The sequence below is a fragment of the Orcinus orca genome, chromosome 20 (assembly GCF_937001465.1).
Source record: "Orcinus orca chromosome 20, mOrcOrc1.1, whole genome shotgun sequence".
Lineage (NCBI taxonomy): Eukaryota > Metazoa > Chordata > Mammalia > Artiodactyla > Delphinidae > Orcinus > Orcinus orca.
In genome coordinates, this window is record NC_064578.1 from 4111648 (window position 1) to 4133087 (window position 21440).

At 55.5% G+C, this 21440-nt stretch overlaps 1 protein-coding gene across 4 annotated transcripts in view; it reads right to left on the bottom strand.

Moving 5' to 3' along the window:
- The window catches only part of CRISPLD2 (cysteine rich secretory protein LCCL domain containing 2), an 85093-nt gene that overhangs the window by 48881 nt on the left and 14772 nt on the right, over window positions 1-21440 (bottom strand). For all 4 annotated transcript variants that reach the window (XR_004477017.2, XR_004477016.2, XR_004477018.2 and 1 more), the window contains exons 2-7: window positions 18412-18717; window positions 13929-14047; window positions 11062-11194; window positions 10494-10609; window positions 6525-6625; window positions 1130-1270 (exon numbers count right to left, since the gene is read on the bottom strand). Coding sequence is in view for 1 of the 4 variants with exons in the window: in XM_012536846.3 (XP_012392300.2) it covers window positions 1130-1270; window positions 6525-6625; window positions 10494-10609; window positions 11062-11194; window positions 13929-14047; window positions 18412-18717 (916 nt within the window). In the remaining 3 variants the exon portion in view is untranslated. The remainder of the gene's footprint in view (window positions 1-1129; window positions 1271-6524; window positions 6626-10493; window positions 10610-11061; window positions 11195-13928; window positions 14048-18411; window positions 18718-21440) is intronic.

Sequence of the window (21440 nt, forward strand, 5' to 3'; positions counted from 1 at the left end):
TGGGGGGGGTGTCGGAGGCAACTTGATGGTGAGCTCAAAGCACAGCTGACACTGGGTGGCCCCCGTTTACTGCAAAAAATCTCCACAGCAAACTGACGGAGCTGCAACAGCTCTGGTAAGGAGACGTGTGAGAGTAACAGATGAGAACGTTGACATACAGCCCAGGAGGTTTGCCCCAGGTCTAGAATCCATGGCCTTGTTCCCTAGTAATTGCTGCAGTTCTCCTTTGTCAAGAACATGATGCCAGGCTTCCCTGGTGGCGCAGTGTTGAAATCCACCCGCCAGTGCAGGGGACACGGGTTTGAGCCCTGCTCCGGGAAGATCCCACAGGCCACGAAGCAACTGAACCCGTGCACCACAACTACCGAGCCTGCGCTCTAGAGCCCGCGAGCCACAACGACTGAGGCTGCGCACCACAAGTACTGAAGCCCACGCGCCTAGAGCCCGTGCTCCGCAGCAAGAGAAGCCACCACAATGAGAAGCCCGCGCACCGCAACGAAGAGTAGCCCCCGCTCACCACAACTAGAGAAAGCCCATGTGCAGCAACGAAGACCCAACACAGCCAAAAATAAGTAAAAAAAAAAAAAAAAAAAAAAAAGAACCCAATGCCTCTTGTAAAATATGGACATATGAAATGCACAGGTCCATATCTCACTGATTTAAAAAAATGCTGACAGAGGCATCACTGCTCCCACTTTATGGACGAGCACATCGACTCTCTAAGAGTCGGGTGACTGTCCGAGTCACAGGGCTGGTGCACGATGACCACGGGAGCCGGGCTCCACGCTGCACGTTCATTCTCCCTTTGGGAGCCAGGCACTTCCAACAGGAACCCAATTTTAGCCCAAGTCCTCTCTGAAAGGACAAGAGAAGGTCTAACCTTAAAATACCTGCCAGGGGGGAAAAGGCCACCCAAGCACAGCTCCTATAATGCTTCTTTTGAAATGACTTAAAAATATCATTTTTTAGAAACATCTTCAAGTTGTGCTTTTTGCAAGCTACACCCCACCCTGTTCCCTGCTGTTTGTCGACTTGGAGACCTCTCAACCCACCAGTTTCCCTCCTCTGCCCACCCCAAAGAAAACTGCCCCCTCCAGCGGTGGCTGGCAGAGGGCAGAGCCCCACTCACTCATGTAGTTCACGGCAGGGGCTTTCTTGGGCTTCGTGGGTCTGATCACCCTCGGCGGGACCCAGATGTGCTTCTCTTCAGGAACGGGGGCCACTTCCACCTCGTTCATCTCGTCCGTTTCAGGTTTCTGGTCGTATGTCTCTTAATAGTGAAGAGGGAGAGAAAAGCAACATGCTGGGATTCAACCAAAGTGCATTTAGGAAAAAATAAAGAAGCAATTTGGAAACTAAAGTTGTTCGAGGTTTGGCTTCACAAAGGGTCATTTCAGTGGCAAAGAGAAAGTTACCTTTCAGGACAGTGCTGGCCAGGTGGAATTCTCCCCGCCAAGGGGCGGTGGGTGGCTCTCTGCTCACTGTGTTTGCTTTGGACGCAAGAGCGGCTGGGCTGACCAGAGGTTAGAAGGCCCTGGCGCCCACCCCTGGATCATCAGAATGGTTTCTTGTCCCGTCTCTGCCCAAGGAAGCAGCTTCAGGAAGCCGCCTCATCCTCTGACCCCAAACCGTAGCTGTCTCCGCTGAGGTGCCTCTGGCCCTAGGTTCTCACTGGCGGAGGGGTCCGCCTCATTTACACGCCGTCAGGGCACACGAAGACCCTCGTCAATGGTCTTGGGCCCCAATGCCCCTCACCACCAGCACATTCTGCTTCCTTCCCCACTCCTGCAGGCCAAGATCACTTAACCTTTCTCTGCACTGACGTTTCGAAGCCCAATAACATTGGAACCATCATCTAGAACGAGCCAAAGACCCAACTCTTGGTTAAAACACTTAGTTCTTTGGGTCCCAATATTTTCCCCACCCAAATATTATTATTTCTCCAACCATGACCATGACCTTCATGTTTCAAAACATTCTAATTCACCGAATACACTGCATTTATTAAGCATCAGTTTATCTTCCAGTTTTCGTCATGGAAGTCAACTATTAACCACTCACTGTGATGTGTAATCAGGCCAGCTGGATACCAAAGCATAAATTCCAGCCAAAGTAGAGCAAAGTATTGCTGTTTGGGTTTGCTCGAGCACCCTTATCAAAGATGAATCAGTGCGCATCTCTGCTGGGGGACCCCCGCCCCTCCAAGGATGCCTGTGGACCCGAGGTGGAAACCCCTGCCTTCCAAGCTCCTCCAATGAGAAAAGACAACAGACGTGTTTGGGTAAGAACGGTTTCAAGGAGCAGGAATGAAGCGCCCTTGCAGCCTCTCTGTGTCAACGGATTAAAACTCAAGTCCCATCACGTGTTCACCAATCCCCAGCCTTATCCTTACTTCTTCTGAAGAGTAACAACTTTTCTCCAAAAAGCAGACCAAGGGTTTGCGTTGATACGAGACATTCAAGAATATGAAGGGCAAGTGACATCTTCTCTGATGCTTTTCAAGGCTGGGATGCTCTGCAGCTGTTTCACTGGCCGATTCATCACGGCACAACCACTACCCTGACTCATAGGAGGACAGACAGGATTTAAGCCGGAGGAGAACAGCAACCCTGAGTGCCAAGTTCATTATCAGAGCTCATGGACCTCCGTGTACTGCTCCTGGACGGCGTGCTCACCACCACCCACCTCCCCCACCAGCTGTAAACTCCCTGAGGCCAGCAGCCAGCCTGCTTCACACCACACTACACCCAGCTCCCAAAACATAGTAGCTGCTCAACAAAATGTGCTGAGTGAAGGATGATCCAAATGCCCAACAAATTCTGTCTTTGAATTCTTTCGGGGGAAAAAAAAAAAAAATAGTCCCAGCAAAGCTTAAAGACATCCAGGAAGGGAATTCTGAACACATCATTTGCAGCCAAACGCTATAGGTGAAATCTTTATGAAGATGCTGGGTTTGCAAACACCACTTGGGACCCAGCGGCCGTCTCTTGTCTGTCTTCCCGTCAATGTGGCTATTCAGGTTTGTCCTTCACTGAAAGCCAGAGCTGTCTCTGGAATAAGCTGGGTTTTCTTCCACTGGCCTTTAGGATTTTTATACCGCATAATCGTGGCTTTATTTAGCCAAATATAGTTGGGTGAAGCAGTCTAAAGCATTTGAGGGCTCACTATTTAAGAAAATGGGTAGACGGTCCTCGCCCTCAGACACACACATGAAAAGTGGAATGCTTACCCAGAGGACGGGCTGTATTTGATCACATCCTAATTAAGATCCCCTGTGTGGACCAGCACAGGCCTGGGGAAATTCCGTGCCCAAGTTCGCGGCAAGGTTACCCCGTGCACCGTCCAGCTCCGGACCGGGGGTCTCAAGGCACACAGCATTGCTCCATCATTCTGCAGACTCCCGCCTGGTTCCGTAAGTGGGGATGAAGCTCTCACCTCATCCTCTCGTTTCCCTGGGAGGCATGAGCAGCCCCATTTTACAGACGGGAAAACTGAGGCTCAGAGAGGCTATGTGACCTGCCCAAGCTCACACAGCTGAGAGTCAAATCACCTTTCCCCAAAGTCCACGCCCTTCCTCGCCACACAGGGAAGGGCTGGAGGGATGGAATCTTCTCTTATGGTCTATCCTTATCCCTGTTCCATCTCCATTAGAGGTCAAGGCCTTGCCAGGAACCTCAATAAATGCTTATTAAGTAGCTCATGCAGATAAGCTGCTTTAGAAGAGACTTTCTGCATGGTTAGCTAAGAAAATCGGGACGCCCACCAAGTGAAGTTGGGCATTTTCCACCAAAAATAAAGAAACAAGTCTAGGAGGCTTCATTGGGTGGGTTAACCAGCATCTAGGCTATCTTTGTGTGCATTTGTTCTTCGAAAATGACCCTCTGTGGATATCAGGGGTATATTTATTCAGACAACATGCAGAACACACCCGCTACGTGGCCCTGGAGGCCCGGGAGTGAACCAGCCGTTGTAACTACAGGTGAATCAAGTGCAAGGAGAGTCTGGGTGCAGTAAGAGCACGGAGGCAGGTGGGCTGCCTGTCTGTGGACTCAGGGAAGTCTCCCTGGAGGAGGTGTGACACCAGAGCTGTGTTTCCCGAGAAGAGAAGGGGTCTGCCAGGATCCTGAGATGGATGGGGCCCCCAGGCTGGGAGAGGGCCCCCAGTACCTCCCAGGTGAGGAAGAACCCCACGCCAGGTGATAAGCACAGTCATACCTCCCCACTCCCACCTCTCCAAGGAAGTAATGAGCTGTGTTCATAAGGCACCATGTGCAGGCTGCTGTCCTGGCAACTCACATCCTCCGTGTTGCATCCTCCCAGCAACTCATCTGCGGGAGAACGATGTCATCGCTCTTACAGATGGGGAAACCGAGGCTCAAAGAAGGCAAGCGGTGTGCCTGAGCACACGCGTCCAGGAACGCAGAGACGCCCCGCTCTGCCTGCCCTGCACCCTGACAGCCTGCCTTGTGCGCACGCGGAGCCCCCTCCCAATGCGAGAACCAACGGGGAGCCCCAGTGGGCATCCCTCCCTCACGGTCCCCAAATCAGCACTCAGGATCTGATGGGGGGATTTGCCCCTCTGGGTGACTGGACAGCAGCCACAGGACCTGCCTGAATGGGGATCTGCGGCCTGATATGCCTGGAGTGTCAGCCTGCATTCTTCTCAGCCCTCCTACGACCCCCAGGGGCTGACACATCACCCCATTTTCACACAGGACAACTGAGGCTCAGAGAGATGAAATGCCCTGCCCAGGTGCTCACCGCTGGAACATGTAGGGTTGATATTCCTCAGGCAGGTGTGCCGAACTCTAAAACCCACGCTTATCCCACGAATCCAGGAGTCAGAGTTGGGCTATCTGGGAATATTTCACTAAGGACAGGTGTGGGCGCCTCCCTCTCAAAGAGAGTGAAGAGGTGTGTTGCCTGAGAGGGGGTGGGAGAGCAGGAGAAACTCCATCTAACAAAAGCTTACAGAGCCCCGGCTGCGTGGCAGGCACTGCCGGGACCTGCACATCCCTGTGGGCCCTTCTGCCTCACAGTCTCGTGACCGCGATGCCTCATCTTCCAGGCCTTTGCACATGCTGTTCCGCCTGCCAGAAACACCCTTCCCTTCTCTCATTACTAGGCCATGTCCTCTGCCTCAATAGCCGCCTGCTTGGGAAGCCTTCCCTGACCTGGCTGATGGTGGATACTCCTGCCGTTAAGCCCTGAGGCATCCGTTACGTCCCCTGAAAGATGCGTGTCCCTCCTCGGGGCAGTGGCCCCGCTGGACCTCATGTTCCCGAGGGCAGGACCGTGACTGTCGGGTCCCCACAGGCATCCCCACCCCTATCCCCTGGCAACGTCCTGGCACACGGCAGGCGCTCAATACACTCGCACGAAATGCACCGACTCTCTCATCTGAGCCCGAGATACGTCATGGAAGGCTGGAGGTATCATACCCATTTTGCTGATGGGTAGAGTGATCAGCTGGCTTGAGCGAACAGCCTCCAATCATGCAGAGCCAGAACCAGAAGCCTAATGTCCAGACTTTGGGTTGAGCCCCCTGAGTTCCCCCTGGAGGCTCAGCCACCCGCATATAACTCACGACCCAGGGGACCAGCACGGACTGGACTCTCAGATCCTTGCTTCTCCCCCCCTGCAAGATCCCCACGCCCTCCCCGCAGTGGGCAGAATCAGTAGCGAACAGCGGGCCTGGGAGGGTCTGGGAGCCCCACGCTTCACCCCGGAGCCCACTGGACTGATCCTGCGTTTCCCCCCCAGTCCCACCTCTCCTGAAAGACCCCTCTCAGCCATTACAAGACCTGTCAATGGAGCCACGGGAAAAAATACACACCTCAACCTCAAAAACACGGTCAGCCCCTTGGCGGGCTCCGCTCCTTCTGGGACGGAGCCGGAGGAAACAGTCCCAAGTGCGAGGAGCACGTGAGGCACGAAAAACGCGCATTATTCACAGGAGCGGGGACGTGGGAACATTCTGAGCCGCAGGCAATAAGCAAATGCTGGCATCGCCGGAAAACACGGCCTTTGAGAGCCTTTGAGAGCTCGGCTTGGCCTGAGCTGTGGGGTAGGGGAAACAGGTTTCTGACGAGTAAGGGCCGGACGAGCTGCACACGCGGCTGGGTGGCCTGCGGGGGACAAGGACGGGCAGGAGGGGCTCTGACAAGCCGCGGAGGCGGCCCCTGCCCGGCCTGCAGCTGGCCGGACCATCAATCACGTGGCTGTTTTAAATTCCTTGTTTGTTGTCTGTTTTATACCAAACTCTGAGCATCAAGAGAGCAGGGATGCCTCCCACGGGAGACGCCCACTGGGGGGACGTCCCAGGGGCAGCCGTATCCCCGGGGAGCTGGGGCTGAACCCTGAGTCCAGAGATGGGGAGGCGAGGAGGCGAGGGCTGAGGGGGAGGGCAGGAGGGACCAATTTCCCCCCCAAATTGTCCAACTTCCCCATTTCACGTCAGCCACTCTGTGACTCAGGGACTGGAGGGGACGCCCATTCCAAAGGGTTTTGAAGTCGTTTCCTACCTCGGTAACACAAGTTGTTCCTGCAGCTGCCTCCGTACCTGGGCGGGCACTCGGAGCAGGGCCGGCCAGCTCTGTAGGGGGCTTCTCCGATCCAGTTCCCCCTGAGGACAGACCAGAAACCCCGTCAGGGGGCCGCCACGCCAGGGCCCGGGGGGCTTCTCGCTCCTTTCTGGAGCCTCTCGGGACCCCAGACACGGTCAGGGAGGAAGGAAGGTGTGAAGGGGGAAAGGCACCTGCCCTGAGCCCCTCCTGTGTACAGAGTCTAGAGAATTCCAGAAGAATCCCAGTCGGGAGCTACAAAGCATCCTTCTCCCTGCACCTTTGTCCTGTGGCCTCACGCAACTCTGAATGCTGTCAGCCACCCCCAGTCCCAGCCCCGATGCCTCTGCGCTGGAAGCTGCTGGGATCCTTTGAAGCCATTTCTCAAATGAGTAAAGGTCAGTGTGTTCCAGGGAGTGCCTCGTGTTTACCACGTACCTACCTGCTCACTCCATCCTTCCAACACCCCAGGAGGGACGTGCTGGAGTTCAATCCTTTTTCAGAAGAGGAAACTGAGGCTTAGAGAGGTTAAGGGACTTGCCCGAGGTCACACAACGAGGGAGTGGGAGGGCTGGGATTTGAACTCAGGCCGTGGGGCTCAGAGCCTTTGACCACACTCTGCTCTCGGGGCTGGGACCAAGGTCCCTCTGGGCATTGCAGGTGCCATCCGCCTCCCTTTGAAGTTCCCAGGGCAGGAAAACCAGAGGCCGGTCAGTGGGATTTCTCCAGGGGCCAGGCTGCAGGTGGTGAGTGGAATTCCCAAGCCCTTCTCCCTGCACCTGGGCCTTTAGCAGCACAAGCCGGAGAGGTGAGTGACTAGGAGCCAGTCTTCGTGATCTGTTCTAGAAACTTCCTTCATGGGTGCCCTGTCACCTGCCTGTCCACTCAGGAAAGAGACTGGCGGCCCCGATCCTGGGCCAAGCATGGCCGAGCGGTGATGAGCAGACTCCCGGGGCTGGACGTGGCCCTGCCAGCCGGGTGAACCCAGCCAATGCCCCTCGACCCTGAGCCTCTGCCCCCTTCTCTGTAGTGGGGTAAGCACGGGGGATGGTCATGAGATGAAGAGGGCGTCTGTGTGGATGCCCCAGACTGGGGCCAGCCCCTGGTGAGCATTTGCTAAATCAACATCCTCGTTGGCTGACGTTTTTGACAGCTGTCCAGGGTGGCCAAGGAGGGGTCCTGAGAGTGATGGCCGGGAGACAACTGCAGAAAACACACTCTCTGTTTGGCCCCGGACGGCTCAAAATAGCGGACCGGCATCACCCAGGGCCACGCGGGCATCGGGCCTGGGGATGGTGGGAGGGTGGCTGGGGGGTGCTGTTATAATCTGCACCCGTGGATGGAAAATAACCCCCCCACCAGGCTGCAGACCCTGCCTCGCGAGCACCTCGGCCCCATGTGCAGGCTGGCTAGGGGCGCACGGGGGGCTTCGGGATGGCCCTCCCAAATGGACCATCACCCGGCGGACCCAGGGGACCCCAGCACCTGCCAGGTCACCGGGTGGGGCTCAGTAGGTTTCTTCACACACTCCGGGCCTCCCAGACAGGCTCCTCCCCTCCCCCAGCCAAGTGCACCAGCACAGGTAGCTTCCACATTTCCTCAGCGACAAACCAAGTCTCCCACACAGCTGGAGCAGTAGCTCTCCGGGTTACCGGTCGTGGATGCGGGCTGGGTGCTACGCGTCTTGTAGACGGGCAACCTCCCCGCTCCCAACAGCCCCAGGAAGTGAGCACCCTCCCCCCACCCATGAGGCCATCAGGGCGCAAGACCACCCCACCCCACCCCCTCCCAAAGAGACCTGAGCCCAGACACCACCCCAGGGCCCACCCTCTCAGCCACTGCCCCCTGCATGGCCGGGGGCTCGGACTCTTGAAGAAAGAGGCTTGTGGACATCATGGAAAACCACAAAGACATCTGAAAAAAAATGCCCACCGAACACACAACACCACGGACGAATCTCCCAGACACGGTGTTGAAAGGCAGACGGCAGGCACAAGAGGGCATATCTGTCCATTCACAGGAGGGTCCGAACCAGACAGACTGACCGATGGGGAGGGGTGTCAGAATGTCAGCCACTCTGGGGGGCATGAGGGAGCCCCCCACTTCCAGCCTGGGGCCCTGGAAATACTCCCTCCCTTGACCTGGGTACCAGTTACACAGGTAGACATAATGCATACATAATGCATATACATATGCATGGACTGAACGTGTGTGCCCAGCCCCCCCAATTCGTATGATGAAACCCTAACCCCCCAACGTGGCTGCATTTGGAGATGGGGCCTCGGAGGAGGTGATTAAGGTTAAATGAGGTCACAAGGGTGGGACTCTGATAGGATTAGTGTCCTTATAAGAAGAGACACAGCGAGCTCAATTCCCCCTCCCTCTCCCTCCCCCTCCAACCCCCAGCACACGCTGAGGAAACGCCATGTGGAGACACAGGGAGAATGTGGCCATCCATGAGCCAGAAAGAGACTCCTCACTAGAAACTGACCCTGCTGGACCCTGATCTGGACTTCCAGCCCCCAGAGCTGTGAGAAATAATGTGTATTGCTCAAGCCACCCGATCTGTGGTATTCTGTTACGGCAGCCTGAGCTGACTAATACATGTCTAGATGTGTGAAAATTTATCCAGCTGGGCTCTTAGGATTAGTGTACTTTACTGTACACAAGTCATTATTTTTTCAAGAAAGCGGTAAAGACTAAATAAGGGAAGAATGGTATTTCTGGTTGGATCTTCTAGTGTATTTTTTAATATAAAGACTTAAATCAAATGATTCCTCACTCCCCAACTGCCACACTGCAACGAGCTCCACCATGGGGACCACCTTACTGCTCTTCCATGGGGCTCAGGTCCCTCCCATGGATGACGTAACCCCCCGCCCTCATCCCCGTGGGCTGCCTGAGACATCATTACCACAGGCGTCCCAGATGGTTTACGGAGAGTTTCTATTTTCCTCCCAACCTCAGCGATTCCCTCTTCATCCTACCTTCTCACGGCTACTCCTGATCCAACCCAGTAAATGAGGTCATTCCTGTTTCATGCAGTCATGGAGAAAACATGCCTCAAGGGCACACTGCGTGCAGGGCCCAGTGCTAGGATGGCGGCCAGCCCAGTGGCCAGTGTGCAAACCATAGGCTGTAACTGGGTGAGCCGATCTCTGAGAATCAGCACACACTTGTCTGATGAGCAACGGAGGTGAATGAGTAAAGAGATAAGGGACACACTGATGACATCAGGATGCTGTCAAGAGGAAGTGGGACTATGACCTAAAGGTGTGACGAGGTCCCTTCTGGGAGGGGAAATGTAAAGATGCAAAAACTAGGGCTAGCATGAATACCTATTTTCTAGAGTGCTATCTGCTGCGTATTTTCAGAGAAAAAGAATCTCTATGACAGACCCCACTGGTTGCCCAGCCAACTACTCCTGCTTCTGACTTATTCAAGTAGCCCCAGGGGGTGACGTGCAAAGCCAACTGGGGCAATTTCATTGGTCAAAGCCAACTGGGGCAATTTCATTGGTCAAAGCCAACTGGGGCAATTTCATTGGTCAAAGCCAACTGGGGCACTCTTGTTCTCCCTTGTCCATGAGTGGTCTAGTTCTGGCCAATGACATAAGGAGAAAGTGGGCCAGGGGTGAGAAAAGCCTAAGGAGACAGGCCTTTTCTACCATTCTCTTCCCTTCTGTTTGGGAAGATGTGATGCCTGGTGCTCTACAGCCATCTTGGGACCATGAGGAGAGGACAATACAGCAAGAAGACAGAAAGTTCTCATTGACATGCTGAGCTATTACACTAACCTAGATGCACCAACCTCTAGATGCCTTGTTATGTGAAATAATAAAGAGATTTTACCACTGAAGCCAGTTTCAGTTGGGTCTTCCATAGCAGGCGAACACACCCCAACCCATAAAACCACGTCACTTGTTCTTACTTTGGAGAGTAATTGCAGACGAGGTAGACCGCATTCTCCCAAACATCTCCCCAGACATTCATCCTCTCGCAGGTGTTCACAGCACAGCCAATCTTGGTGGTTGTGGCCCAAACTATCTGAAAAGATGACATCCATACATCTGAGCTCAAGGGACAAATGACCAGGGTGATATAATCTGGTCTGGATCCAGAAGGTGCTGGCACTAAAGGGGTGTGTGGTGAAGAGGTGAAGGACCAGATTCTTCCCCTAACCCATTGAAGAGCCACACATTTCTTTAAAACAAAAGCAAACAAACAAAAAAAAGAACAAAAAAACACACAAGGAAAATTCCCCAGCAATGTAAAGCTGCCATAGAAGTTTCCAGCGCTTACTCTCAGTTTCCATATTTGTGAACTGGCCACAAACAGCCTGGCCCACCAGCTATACTTTGAGTAGTGCTGAATTAAAGGAAAAACTTAAGGCAATGATAGAGCAGAGGTTTTCTGACTGGGCAACCGTCCCACAGGGCCAGGTGAGTGACAGTGTTTGGGGGTGCCAGGCTGAGGTCACACCTGATCTTCAGCCTTACCTGTGTGTAGTGGGTGCACATGGCCCCAGAGCACCTCTCTGGACACCAGGGGTTGCACTCGTGGGGGTAGGGGTAGGTGTAGTCCTTCACCTCGTCATACCAGGACTGCACGTGGAAGCCAGGAGAGCGATACCTGCAGGGGCAGATCAGCTTGTTACGTGCCAGCCACCAAGCACCCAACGACAGAGACCCCCGCTGGCAGCAGTGCCACCCATGGGGCAGCTGGAGGGGGTGCTTCTTTGGGCCAACAGCCCCATATCCCACCCAGTATCTGTTAAAAGTGCTTAAAACCCGAATTGGTCTCCTCTGGGTTCCAGGAGTGTCCCTGGGTGACCTACAAGCCACCAGTGTGTGTGGGAAACTTTTACCTGGCTCCCGGTGAGTTCTTTTTTATGTTAATAATTATGTATTAATTTTCACGTACGTTTGGGGAATCCCATATTTCACAGATATTACCGCTTAAGAACAAATCCCATATTTCACAGATATTACCGCTTAAGACAAAACTGAAGGTGCAAGTCCATTTACAGTCAATGTAGAGAAAAACAGTAAGTAGATAACTGAACAGATCCTGCCCAGATAACTGAACTGTGGCAGGGGAGGGTCTGGAAGTTGGGAAACAGCTGGCTATGGCGGACAGGGCAGACAGGTCCCTGTCACACACACACACACACACACACACACACACACACACACACACAGCCAAAGAGCAGCCTAAAGCCTCACGTTTCTGTAACGTCACGACCAGCTTCGTTCCTTGGCTGCCTGGGGACCCGAGGACTCAGACTCAAGGAAGAAAATTCATTCAAGGCACAGGAACCCACAGGTGTGCAGAGCCCTGCAGTCAGCTGGGCAAACCCTTCTACCAAGCTCCCCTTTGGGATTTTATCACCTGAGCCCTCCCTCGTCCCCAACCCTGAGGAGCACGGCCCCAGCCACTGTTGGTGGCCACCACCCCCTCGCTTCAGCCCTGTCCGCCAGGTTGGCACCGGGAAAGAAAATAAACCAGGTTGGAACCCCCGGTCGCTGTCACCAGCAAGTGTAAACAAAGTGGTTTCAATAAAGAGAACAGATGTGGTGGCGACTGGTGGCTTCTGAGGGCACCGTGGGGACCCGGGTGGTTAGAAGTCTTATAACAATTACTGTCAGGACCCAGGGAATGGTGGTGGTCAGTGCCGTGGCTGGAGAAGCAGCCTCCCTTCCTGGAGCCAGCTCGGGGAAAGAGACACACGCAGCAACAGAGCTCTAGGGACACAGGGAACCCATCACCAGTCTATTTCCCTGGAACCTCACAGCCAGGCTGGGGTGGTTTTGGAAAGAGAACAGTTGGCTGCAGAGGGGCCTTCAGAAGAGGGTCTCTTTTGTAAAGTGAGTTGGCAATATTCATCCAGAAGGGGGACAGTCTTTGTGCCCTGGGACCCATCAGTCCTACCCCTCAGAGTTTTCCTACTGAAATCATTCAAATGAGCCAAGGGGGAAAAGAGAAAAAAAAAAAAACCTAGCTACAAGAATGGAATGGCTTGGGCTTCCCTGGTGGCACAGTGGTTAAGAACCCTCCTGCCAATGCAGGGGACACGGGTTCGATCCCTGGCCAGGGAAGATCTCACTTGCCGCGGAGCAACTAAGCCTGTGCACCACAACTACTAGCCTGCGCTCTAGAGCCCGTGCTCCACAGCAAGAGAAGCCACCGCAATGAGAAGCCCGCGCACGGCAACGAAGGGTAGCCCCCTCTTGCCTCAACTAGAGAAAGTCCACGCATAGCAATGAAGACCCAACATAGCCAAAAAAAACCCAAAAAACAAATAAATTAATTAATTTTTAAAAAAAAAGAGGGGCTTCCCTGGTGGCGCAGTGGTTGAGAGTCCGCCTGCCGATGCAGGGGACGTGGGTTCGTGTCCCAGTCCGGGAAGATCCCACATGCCGCGGAGCGGCTGGGCCCATGAGCCGTGGCCGCTGAGCCCGCACTTCTGGAGCCTGTGCTCCGCAACGGGAGAGGCCACAACAGTGAGAGGCCCGCGTACCGCAAAAAAAAAAAAAAAAAAAAGAATGGAATGGCTAAATTCCAGTCTGTCAACTTCATGGCCCAAAGGCAGCCTTGACAAGGTGATAACCATGGCAACTATGTAACAGAAAATTGTTTGATATCGTAGGAGAAGGAAAAAAAAAAGAATTAACAGCTGTCCTGGCCACAGTTACAGCTACGTGAAAACATGCCGGCCCACAGCCAGATGCAGCCCAGAAGCCCAGGAACACGCAAATTGCTGAACCAGGGCAGTGGATCGATGGGTTTGGTTCCCTTTAGACATTTTCTCTTAATGCTGTCACAAGACTGACTTCATAAAAAGCAGAAAAGAATGCTGGGTTGCTGTGGTTCCACGAAGTCACCCCTCTGGACACACGGTGACACCTGCCCAGGTCCTTCCCGGAAGGGCACTGGCTAAAGGAAAATGCAGCTACTCGTGGCCCCATTACACTCCCCGCTTAAAGAGCTGGAAATAGAGTAAACAGGCGGTTGAAGGCAAGCAAACCCTGACGTGTACTTTGAGGGGCTGTTTCCAGCCCCGGCCAAATTTTCCATAAGTGTGGCTCAACGAAAGCGGAACCTGGGCCCCCGTTCGGAGGACTCGTGTGCACAGCACGTGGTCAGTGAGTCTTAGCCGGTCAGAAGACATTTTGTCCATTTCCTCTAAGGCAACCAGGCCCTAGCCCGGGAGGGGCTGCCAGCTGGCTTGGGTGCTCGGGCACGTGGCCCGGTTGACCTGGGGGAAGGTCCGTGGACGACATTTAACAGACACCGTCAAGGCCTTGGAGGTCTGGCGGCCTGAGTGAGACCCTGTCCACAAGTACGGGGTCACGGTGGCTCTTACCTGCCCCAGTGCACGGCCAGGTTCTGCCCGATGGACACCAGCAGGCTGTTGGGCCCATGCTCCCAGATGCACTCCTGGGCCCAGGCCACCGCCGACTTCTCCAGCTCTTCATCCCAGGTCTGCAGGGGGACGAGAAATGGGCACCAGGAGGTCAGGGTCAGGGGTGGGTATGAGAACCCAAACCGCAGAGACGCCCCCAGCTCAGGCCCTGGGAGACCCCGAGGGCCGGGCTTCGGCTTCCGCGACGCTAGACACAGGGCCTTCGTGCATGTCTCCGATGGGTTCCTTGCTCGGGAGGTGGGAAGCGGCCGGTCAGCAAAGAACCTAGAGGAGCCCCGATCCTCAGAGCACCTGCTCGGCCACTAACTTGTCGGGGACACTGGCAAGTCCCTTCTCTCAGCCTCAGTCTCCTCATCTGTGAAATGGGAGGATGAATAAATCCTGGAGATGAATGACGGTGATGGCGGTCATGGTTGCACAATGGTGTGAATGTAGTTAATGCCACTGAATAGTGCATTTAAAAATGGCTAAAATGGTAGGTTATATATTACGTATATTTTACTATTATATATATGTATATATGTATTTTTTTAGGTAGCAAGAAATGCCTTCAACTCGCCCAGTCCTGTTACCCTCCAACACAGCCCTCCCTGAGTCAGGGGTCTGGGCCAAAGAATCTGCAGCCCTCTTGCCTCCCAGCTGGCCCAGGGAGCACACATAACTCCTCAAGAAAGAACACGGTGAACAAGGCAAGTAGGGTCACTTCTCTTCTGCAGAGGAACAGAGGCCAAGCGGCCCTCCCAGCTGCGAGCCAGCGGCTGTCCCGCCCCCTCCCGGAGTCTTGAGGAAGATGCTGCAGCTCATGGGCAGCCAGGGGCTGTCCCTCGCTCTGGGAAGCCCCAGCCCTGGCACACAGTAGTTGCTCACTGAAAGCCTATTGCGGCAGAGCCCCGGGACCATCCAGGAACAGGAACAGGAGACTGGGTGAACCAACTGTGGGACCCCCGGATGGAAGCTGCCCACTGCCCTCTCCTCCTCCTCTCTTGCCGTCTCCTTCTGGCCAAGATAACTGCGACTCCTCAACACCCAGGGGCAAGTCCTGCCCCAGGGCAGACGCCTGGGGGGTGGGCGGGGTCACACCTCTGGACCCGCTGCCCGTTTCGGCTGCAGGGGATACTCTCCCCGACAGTGCCCCGCCTTCAGCGCCCACCAAACCCTGTGCCACTTCTGCCTCAGATCTTTCTCCAGTGCCCAAGCACAGCCTGAAACAGGGGGTCAACACCCTCCGGGGGCCACACTCAGTCAGTGGGAGACAGGCCTGTTGATAAGAGCACGCACCTCCCACCTTCAGAGGGCGGGGCAGTGAGGTGCTCTTGTTAGGTGAACCTGGGTACGGTGCCAGGCTCTGCCTCTTGCTGGCTGTGTGACTTCAAGCAAATGGTTGCACCTCTCTGTGCCTTTGTTTCCCTATCTCTAAATGGGCTAATGGTACCTGGAATAGGATTTGGGGGAAGGTTGACTGACAGCAGGCATGGAGCCCCCAGATGAGAAGCAAAGGAGCTCTCAGTCAATGGTACCTGGATATTAAGGAAGTTAACTTTCTCAAGCACCCGCCAGGGCAGTCATCATCTGAACACCTGCCCACTGCAGGTAACATTAGAACCATTTTCTTATTTAACTCCCCCAACAAGCCCTGGAGGTATGTTTTATCTCTCCATTGTTGCAGATAAAATGAACAAACAAACAAAAACCTCTGAGTTTAAGAGAGGTTAAGTAACTTGCCTAAGGTCACCCAGCTAGGAACTTGTTAGAACTTTAACAGCCCAGCCTCCAAGGGGGATCTTCCATCTTCCTGCTCTGCATGCTGCCACCAGGTGCTGGTCCCACTCCACTAAAATAATGGTTACTAAAATAATAGCAAGTCTAATTCACATTTATTTAGTATCATGCATTGTCTTACTGACTCCACCAAACAACTCTGTGAGAAAGGGACTTTTGTCGTCCCCCGTTGTGCTTGGTGAGGAATTATAAACACAGAGAGGCTAAGTAACCTGCCGAAGCCACACAGCTGGCACGTGGCAGCTACCTAATCCCAGAGCCTGTCCGCTCATAAAACCTCAAAATGGGGTATCTTAACCTCTGGAGTGTTAAAATCCACCTCTCAGTGCTCAGCCTGTTTCAAAGGACTGTGGCTAGAAGCCCCAGCAGGCAGGGCCGAGCAGGAAGCCATGACTCTGAGACACTTTCTCAAATCAGTGTCACTTGTCTGGGTGGAGACGGGGCTGGCAGCACTGCACCGAGGATGCCCAGAGGGAGGGGACGGTGCTGAGGCTCGGACTGCCGGCCCCGCCCCGAGGGCCCCTGCGCAGAGGCGGCCTCAACAACACCCCTAAAGGCTCTACTTCCCCTACAGGGGGGCTGTTGAGACGGAAGGAGCGAGATCCCAGCTCCCATCCTGAGATACCATGAAGTAAACAAATAAGAAAACAGCAGGCTAGTCACAGGCTGCCCAGGGCCTGTCCCTGCCTGCTGCGTACCCAAGCTCCTTTCCGCTGCCCTGAATCTCCCCCACAGGCACCAGACAAGCACAGGGCATGAGGAAAAGAGCAGCAGAAACCCAGCCTGCTCCCCACGGGAGGCAGGAAACAGCCAGGACCCTGGCGGGGCTGGGGCTCAGTCTAGCTTCAGGCCCAGGAGAATGCCTGCTCCCTGGTAGGCACCACACAGGGCCTTGGGGTGGGGAGGGGCACAGGATGGAGGGCGACTGATCCAGAAAGAGGTGGAGAGTGTCTTTTCCCCACAGGGACAGAAGCCAAATGACCAGTGGCTGGGAAGGAGCGGGGAGGAGTCCGTGCCCTGAAGAGAAAATCTACCCTGACTCTCTCCATCCTTAACCCTGTAAAGGTCTGCGCAGCTGCCCCCGGCGTTAGGCGCCCCACGTTGAAAGGGCGCCCACCCTGCCTCCTAAAATTATCACAGCCCCTTCGGAATAAATGTCTGGACCATTTTCTTCAGAGAAAAAAGAAATGGTTTCATAACGAGTTCCCAGAGGACTGGGGGCTTGCTCAGGGCTCTGCGCGGACGGGCATCCATTCATCCGTCCCACAGCTGGTGATGGGCCACCTCGCGCAAGCACAGACGCCGAGGGACTCACAGGCACGCGGGCAGGGGACCGCCCGTGAGGGTGGCCGAGGTCGGAGCACAGGCCACACGGAAAGCGGCAGCTGAGAGTCCAGAGGAAGGAGAGGGCCTGGGGCCAGGCCTGCAGGGAGGTGGATACGGGAATGATGAGGGTGCAGCCCTCCTGGGGGGGGGCGGGGTCTGTAACACACACAGCACCCAGAGGCCTCTCTGGCCAAAGGCAAGGGAGGGAAACAGGCTATCCAGACAGACAAGGGCTTGTGATAGGAGGCCTCGGATGCCGGAAGGAAGCACAGAGGGCCACCGAGGCTCCTGCCTGGGCAAAAGCTGGAAGAGAGTGAGATTTAGAAACTATAACGCGATACCAGGATGCAGAAGGGGCCGGAAGAGGGCAAGATGGGATGTGAAACAGCCCCTGCCCCCACTCCAGGGCTGACGCTGCCCCGATAATCAGGGGAGGATGGAAAAGGCTGGTGGGGTCGGGGGAGGGGGGGAGGGGTTCAACTGAGCGTGGAGAGGGGACAAGAGCACGGGTCCTGGACTCAGCCGGACCCAGGTCAGCATTCGCCTCCGCCTCTACAGCTGTGTGACCTCGGGCCTCGGTTTCCCAGTCTATAAAGTGGGGGGATACCACGGCGCCCGTTTCACAGGGCTGGGGGGATGGGACACGGAGACACATGAGTGAGGGCAGAGCTGGGGACGTGCACCGGGGAGCTGGCTGCCCCTTCTGCTCCGAAATGCAGGGCTTCTCCAGACGCACAGGGGACCCTCCACTGTCCCTTCTCTACTCCTTCCTCCCCAGCAGACACCCCATCACTCACGGACTCGGCCACCCCTCGCTACTCAGACGGAAGGCGCAGCTAAACGGTGGGGTGACGCTAAGGGTGACACAAGGACAGCGGTTACAGCACAGCCCCAGGGCTGAGCATCTGTGCCAGGCAGTCAACACACGTGCCGTTAGATGGTCACGGGGCGGGGGGGGTGGGGGGTGGGGGGGGGGGTGGGGGGGCACATGAGGTGGGATTTCCAAAGTAGACACTGAGACTCAGACTAGCTAAGGAGACGTCAAGGTCACACGGTGAAGACGTAGCAGAGCTGGGGTCGGACTCACCACAGCCTGGCCCTTGACCCTCCCCCTCCCCCTCCCCTCCCCCTCCCCTCCCCCTCCCCCTCCAGGAGGGCCGGGAGCTTGGGCTGAGCTACAGAGAGGTGCAGCCTGTGCTGATCGGGTAGGGCATCCAGAACAGAGGCAGGGGGCCCTCTCTCACCAGACGTCCCCAAGCCTGCCATCCCCCCCTCCCCCCGCGGATGGGGCCAGCCCCTGTGGTGCCCCCGCGCTCACCATGTACTCCATGTTGGAGGCCGGTGGTGACACCTGGCCCCGCAGCCTGTTGTGAAGCATGAGGATCTCCTCCTTGTCCGCCCTGGGGATGGCCCTCCGGACCCGGGAGTGGGGTCTGTCCTGCTGGTACTTGCTGAGCAGCTTCTCTAGGTGTGTGACATTGGGCAGGAAAAAGCCTTGGGCTCCACAGAGCAGTAGCACCAGCCCCAAGGGCACGAGGCCGTTCAGGACACAGCTCATGGCTCCACGCTGGCAGCAAGGGCTGGGATGACAGGGGGGCCTGGGCTCCTGAGGCGCTCGTGTGCTCTGAAAAGAAGCAGAGGGCGGCAGGAGAAGTCGATCAGTGTCAAACCCACGACGGCACTGACCGTACTGGACGTCATTCTCCCCACTTTGCAGATGTGGAGACTGAGGCCACAGAAGCTGAACCACCAAGGTCCCGCAGGCAGGAAGTGGTGGAGCTGGGACTCAAGCCAAGGGTCTCCAGCAAGGCAAGCGGCCTGATGCCACATGGGACATCCTGGCTGGGTCTCTCCTGGACTCAGCTTCTCACGGTACCATCTATTCTCACTCGGAGTCAGCATTTGGACTCATTCAAGAGTCTACGGCCTGAATTAAGTTCCATCTCCCGCCCCCCAAAGAGATCGCTAAAGTCATTTCACATCACGAAAGGACGTGCCGTGAACCAGCGTGAGTGGCAAACTTCCTGGTCCCTGTGAAGTAAGACTCAGTTCCCAAAGCGATTGTCAGGCATCCCCAGACCCATCACCGCATGAGGCCTCACCTATCACGGCCCTTCCACGGGGCACCACCCGTGTAACCGTCACACACTACGACACCATCTCCCAGGACCCAGCCAGGGACCCAGCCATGCACTCTGCCGATTTGCACCTTGGAGAAAGTGACAGTAGAAAGAGAGAGGACCTCCAGGGGTATCTGTGTACCCACTCTCATCCCATCCCTGCCTGGCAGAGCCCCTAAACAGCCTGGCGTGCAGCCTCCCTCAGGCAGCTTCTGTCTGACAGTGAGCCCGTTACAGGCACTGCCGGGTGTTACCCTGTTGGCTGCTAAGTTAGTGGTTCATAGGGGTTATTAGTACCCAACAACGGCATCAGTAGGGCCGAGGGGACAGAAGATGGTGGCTGGGACTCCCGGTCCTGCAAGGCCCATCTTGGAGCTGCACTTCCCAAGGAGTATTTCTGGAACCCTAACCCTGACACGTGCCGGGCTGGGGGCCGTGGCGCACGGCCTCGTGGTCACGGCGGTTGGGATTCGCCCCTCTCAGAGACCCCCGGTGCCGACTGCCGAATCCCTCACTTTAGGACCCAACAAGGATCTTGACGATCCCTCCTTGCCTTTGGGCGACAGGCCCTTTTCCCAAATAACGCCGCCTACTAACCTTTCTTAGTGTCTTAGGAAAAGCTGCCTTAGTCTTGGAATACACTTAGTAATTTTAAAATTCGAAGTTAGTTTATGAGGTGAATTTCCGCTGTGCCTTGTGTTCCTTCCCAGAACCCTTCCTGAGCATCTGCGTGGGCCCGCCACCTCATTATGCCGTTTCCAATCCTCACGACAACCCAGGAGGTCGGCCTGTTATCGCTCCCATTTTACAGGCAGGAGGTTGAGGCTTGACGTGCTGGTCCCAAGGCCGCTCCACGGGTAAGACTCGAACCCAGGTGTGGTGTCTCTGAGGATCCTGGATTTCCCATCATGCTACCCTGGTTCCCCGGGGTCACACTAAAGGTCACAAAGCATGGTCTTCCCCCTGGCTTATTGTCCGGTCCAAGAAGACAAGGCGGGGCTTGAATGAGTGTGTTCGTTCACCCTCTCGCCTCTGCTTTACTCCCAAGGAGAGTCAGTCAGTCACCCAATGACCTTTATTAGACACCTACTTTGTGCTGGGCGCCGGGACACGAAGATGAAGAGGGCCCTGTCCTGGCCTCAGGGAGCTCCCAGTTGGGCGACAGGCGAGGAAACCCACAGCCCCTACCCAGCGGGACAGGCCTGACAAGACAGCGCGGGGAGCTGGAGGGAGGGGCTCCAGGGCCCCCCTGGATGGGGGGGAGGCAGTCAAGCCTGGACGCTGACCCACCCGGAACCCCGGGTGGCCCCTCTGGTCTTCTCCTATACCGGCAACAGCTGCGTTTTCACCAGTCGCGTGGTCTGGGGCTGCAAGCCGGCAGCTGGAGGAGGACATCCTCAAGGGCGCATCCAGGGCATCCCAGGAGGCAGAGCTGCAGCGGAGGAGCTATGGGAACGCAGCAGTTCCCATCTCCAACCCTGGAAACTCTCCAGGGTCCTGACCGAGCTTACGCCATCTAGGGGGAGGCCCGACTCCTTGGAGTGGGTGAGATGTGGCCTCCCTCCCGAGGAGTTCCCTTTGGGGCAGAGCCTCAGGGACCTGGGTGAGGGTGGGGGACTTCTGAGTGCTCGCTCGCCCTGTGGGCATCAAGCCAGAGACGCAGACGCTCTCAGGGTCCCTGACGTCTCCCTGCTTAGTCACGCCACCATATACGAGCATTTCCCAGCGGCAGAGGCCAGGCTGAAAAGGATGCCAAAACGCACTGACACTGGGTTAAGATTTAGGACAAAGAAGGAGCGGAATCAACATCACGGAGCGTCCACTCGGGCATCACGGCCACACCCGACTGGCTTTACTCTTCATCCCGAGGGGCAGGGCACCCCAAAAGGCATGAAATAGGAACTGCTTACATGACTCAACTAAACTGGCTTTGGTTTAAATCACCAACGGGCACAACTCAAACGACTCTCAGCAGGGGGATGGGTAAGTGAACTGTGAGTCCGTGTGGGTGGAATATTATACAGCAAGTAAAAACGATGTCCTGGAGCTCTGTGAGTGTTGGCATAAACGAAGCTCAAATCTAATGTTGGGCTAAAAAAGCAAGTTGTAGAATACTATGCTAATGGTACTATCTGTGTGCATTTTAAGGCATATAAACCATACCTTGTATAGTTTATAGATATGTGTACAGGTACATACATCTGCGTATACGTGTGTATTATATACA